The sequence below is a fragment of the Lepeophtheirus salmonis genome, unplaced genomic scaffold, assembly GCF_016086655.4.
Source record: "Lepeophtheirus salmonis unplaced genomic scaffold, UVic_Lsal_1.4 unplaced_contig_15789_pilon, whole genome shotgun sequence".
NCBI classification, from domain to species: Eukaryota; Metazoa; Arthropoda; class Copepoda; order Siphonostomatoida; family Caligidae; genus Lepeophtheirus; species Lepeophtheirus salmonis.
The window spans coordinates 1,603-6,264 of NW_027291614.1; the positions used below are offsets into that span (position 1 = coordinate 1,603).

Here is a 4,662-nt window from a genome sequence, read left to right on the forward strand (position 1 = left end):
ATGACGTTGTTCGTAAAATCCCCAAAGAGATCTGGTAATGATGTTCTGTTGCCAAATGCAAGCCCATCCTTAGAAATGTCAACAAAAAGGTTGCCACACAAAAGTGCAGCAAAGTGCCCAAGAATAATTGTCGTAATCTTCCTAAACAAGTTCCTCGTGTCATTTCAAAACAAGTCAATGAAAAGGTCTGCAAGCCTGTGTCCAAAAAGATTTGCAATCCCCTTACCTCGTGCCCAAACAATCCTGCAGAGATGTTCCACGTGAAATATGTAGCACCGTTCCAAAACAATCATGTTCACAAGTCCCCGAAAGAAGTGCAACACTATTGCCAAGCAAGTTCAAGAAATGAATGTAAGACCGTTTCTCGCCAAGAATGCAAGAACGTTCCCTCTCAATCCTGTCAGAATATTCCTCGTCAGAAATGCGAGCAAGTGCCTCAGAGAGTAGCTTCCAAATCCTGCAAGCTTAAGTGCCACAGGAGGTTTGCATCAATGTTCCCAATACTTCGTGCAAGAACGTAACCGTGGACAAGTGCTCCAACATGGTCTTTGACAAATGTGAAAAGAAGTGTGAGGATGCCTATTGGTGCAAGGTCTGTCGATGAGAAGCTCTCTTCAATTAGTTCCTTGTCCCCCAACAAATATGAAAAATTCATTCATCCAATGAATGCACCGTCCAATATTTTCTATGAAAATATATTCCATATTAGATCTCAGATATGCTATACAATTCACAATTACACGTAATAATGTTGACTGATCTTTTAAATAAACCATCCCTAAACCGATAAACGTTGTATAAAATGTATTTCTTAATATTTTTCATTTTTTCCGTGTAGTATTAAATTAAATCATGATTTTGGAGGATAAAATGAATTACTGCTCTAGAGGAGAACCTTCTACATTTTAAAATAACATTTGGTTGCATGGAAAATATTTTATTTTATTATACATTTTGAAACAATTTACACCAAGAGAGGTAAGAATGCCCCACTTCAAAGGGAGGCTTAAACCGACAAACTATTATATAATGAATAAAAAAACAGAAGGAGAAACACTACAAAAATTTTATGTATATTATCAGAGAGCAATAACATAATAAAACAAAAATAGTGTTCTTCAGTATACATACAAAACGCCTACAATATTTCATTAATACGATCACATTGTTATTTCTTTGATCAAAAATATATTTACGATATACATTAGGGAGGACCGCACACAGTGCACCCCGTGATTTTTTTCATAAATTCAGACTGTGAAGATTTCACCATCCACTGAATCTTCAGAAATGAATCTACCTGTCTGTATATCCTGATGAGATTCTCTCTTGTGTTAAAATCAATTTTAATTTTGGTTTGAAATTTGGATTCAAAAGAAAATTTTCAGCAATTTTAGAAAAATATCCTTTTCATTTCCAGCCAAAGTATTAATATAATCTTTCCATGATTTACAAACACAAATGTTTAATACAATATATTAGCACTTAAAATGAAGTAACTTTTGAAAATATTGAGGTACACAGCTCAAATTGGTATAATTATGTAGGTTTGATAAATATGCTTCAGTTAACAAAAAATCCAAGTTCAAGATTAAAGGTTTGACTGCCTCCCCGAATCCTCTCAGTGGTTTGTTTCCGCAGCCAAACGCTTCTTCTTCTAATACATCCTGGATCCTAACGAATGGTAATCACGCTTTTGCTAATGGTTTGTTCGTCAATCCATGAGTTTTGTCTAAAATGAATAATCTTTATGCCTAATGATATTATAATTGATAACAATGATTTTTTGATATACAGGCTGGGCTTTTCTACTTGTACGATTGAGTTTTGGTTTGAAAAAAAAGAGCAATTTTTATGGTATTGAATCATTCTTAAATTGGATTTTTATCTAAAGTTATGACCAGGAAGGCAAACTTTTTATTACAATCTTTTTGAAAAGTATATAAGTCATAACTAAAGCAGGGATGTGTGTAAGAAAATCAAAGTATAATAATTAGACGAGAAAAAGGCTTTTTGCGTGTATCCTTCCCTTAACGGTTCATTAATTAATCAGTCATGAGTGTTTTAACATCTCCTCTGAGAAAAAAAGAAGAATCAAAAAACCATTTCTGGTCCTATCTTTGGTGTAAATTAACGGAAAAAATAAATTTATCGGTTTAGGATGGTTTATTTAAAAGATCAGTCAACATTATTACGTGTAATTGTGAATTGTATAGCATATCTGAGATCTAAATATGGAATATATTTTCATAGAAAATATTGGACGGTGCATTCATTGGATGAATGAATTTTTCATATTTGTTGGGGGAAAAGGAACTAATTGAAGGGAGCTTCTCATTGACAGACCTTGCACCAATAGGCATCCTCACACTTCTTTTCACATTTGTCAAAGACCATGTTGGAGCACTTGTCCACGGTTACGTTCTTGCACGAAGTATTGGGAACATTGATGCAAACCTCCTGGCACTTGCTTGCAGGATTTAGAAGCTACTCTCTGAGGCACTTGCTCGCATTTCTGACGAGGAATATTCTGACAGGATTGAGAGGGAACGTTCTTGCATTCTTGGCGAGAAACGGTCTTACATTCATTTCTTGGAACTTGCTTGGCAATAGTGTTGCACTTCTTTTCGGGGACTTGTGAACATGATTGTTTTGGAACGGTGCTACATATTTCACGTGGAACATCTCTGCAGGATTGTTTGGGTACCTTACGAGTAAGGGGATTGCAAATCTTTTTGGACACAGGCTTGCAGACCTTTTCATTGACTTGTTTTGAAATGACACGAGGAACTTGTTTAGGAAGATTACGACAATTATTCTTGGGCACTTTGCTGCACTTTTGTGTGGCAACCTTTTTGTTGACATTTCTAAGGATGGGCTTGCATTTGGCAACAGAGACATCATTGCAGATCTCTTTGGGGATTTTACGAACAACGTCATTGCAAGTTTCAGTTGGCACCTGTTTGCAAACTTGTTTTGAAGATTTAACAGGAACTTTCTTTGAAACAACGGAGCATTGGGTTTTGGGGACTTTGCTACACTTGGTAGTTGGAACATCTGAGCATTTTTCTTTAGAGACTTGCTTACAAACAGGTGATGAAGGAATACCATAAGTTGTGTCCAAAGCGTTGTATCCAGTGTTTCCCTCAGTGGGATTCGAGCAGACTGTTTCATAGACGGGCTTACATTGTTTTTCGTAGACGGTTTCACATTTATCCTCGTAGACATTTGTGCATTCTTCTTCATCAACGTTTTTGTAAGATACCTCTAATTTTTGTGTGCATTTGTTTTCCTGAGTAGTAGAACACTTTTTGTCAGTGACCTTTTCCCAGATGGTTTTGCATTTATTTTCCTTGACAATACTGCACTCTTGGTCAGGGACTTTTTCGACTTTGTTTTCAATTACGGTTCTACATTCGTTTTCGTAGGAGGTCTCACACTTTGTTTCGAATTGGGTCTCATAAACAGTTTCATCTACAGACTTGGACACGGTGGCACACTCTTGGTCTTGGATTTCTTGGCAGTTTTCAGTGGTCTCTGTGTCCAAAACGGTTGTGCAATCCTTTTCGGTGATGGTTCTGCACTTTTGTTCATCAACAGTTTCACATTTTTGAGTCGTTACTGTGTTGCAAACATCTTCATTGACCTGAATAAGTATTTTTGTGATGTGTTGATTCAGCATTGAGTCGGGTTTATAAAAAAACAAAAGAATGACTTACGGTGTCGTAAATGACTTGGCATTTTTCCTCATTGACGGTGTTGCATTCTTGATTGAAAACGGTTTTGCATTTCTGTTCTTGAATTGTGCGGCATTGTTCCTTCAGTTCGTTTCTGAAGCTGTCTGTGCACTTTTCCTCATTGACGGTGCTGCAAGACTTTTCTTCCTTTGTTTCACACTTGTTTTCCTGGACGGGTTGACACACTTGCTTAGTTGCTTTGGTGCATTCGTCCTTGCATTCTGGCTCATTGAAGCAGAGGGGACCAGAGGGAGACTTGGATCGAACAAGAGTGCACTTTTGATCACCAGTCTTGCTTTTTGAAGCAAAGTCTGGATTTGGATAAGCAAGTGCTTGAGCAGAGAGAAGGACGATGAGGGTCAGGGAATGCTGTAAATAAGTAAATGAAATGAAGTACCGATGGCTGACTAAAGGATGTATGTACCTTTAACTTCATACTTGGATGATGTTCTTGGGAGGACTGTTGATTCGAATTGGATTTCCCTTCATTTATATACCTTAGGTCATATTATTTATCTATGTAGTTGAGGAACAAAGTATTTATTTTTTCAGGTCAGATTTGGTTATTATGATTTTTTAAAAGTTGTTTATTTGTCCTGAATGTAAGTATTGTGTGATTAGAAACGCACTCTCCCTGCAATTTAAGGGGTTGTTCTTCTTGAATGTTGCTATGCAATCTTCTATCTTCTTGGTACATAACTTTCACAAAATAAAGGATATTTGTTTGATTGTGTGTCAGTAGGATCTTCAACATTCATGTTCATTTATTTTCCTACATAAATCTACTAAATAAGAAGGGAGACATTTCATAATATTTCATATTTCAGTAATAAATATATATAATACATCAATATGGAGGGGATCAGTGGTTTACCTGAAGTAAGGTGGATACACAATATGGGAATTCTTGTCTTATGAATAAATA

The 4,662-nt window shown here is 36.3% G+C and overlaps 1 protein-coding gene across 1 annotated transcript; it reads right to left on the reverse strand.

The window, feature by feature from the left end:
• Positions 1-2,147: 2,147 nt before the first annotated feature.
• LOC121131052 (uncharacterized) lies at positions 2,148-4,314 on the reverse strand. The gene is made up of 3 exons (XM_040726622.2): positions 4,162-4,314; positions 3,720-4,106; positions 2,148-3,646 (listed from the first exon to the last, which is right to left on the reverse strand). The coding sequence occupies exons 1-3, from the start codon at positions 4,171-4,173 to the stop codon at positions 2,387-2,389; spliced, it is 1,659 nt and encodes a 552-aa protein (XP_040582556.1). The 5' UTR covers positions 4,174-4,314; the 3' UTR covers positions 2,148-2,386.
• Between the last annotated feature and the right edge of the window lie 348 nt (positions 4,315-4,662).

Excerpts from the sequence above, each read along its gene's own strand:
- LOC121131052 (XM_040726622.2), bottom strand. Across the intron at positions 3,647-3,719 it reads GCCAAGTCATTTACGACACC|GTCAATGAAGATGTTTGCAA; the intron begins GTAAGTCATTCT and ends ATACTTATTCAG.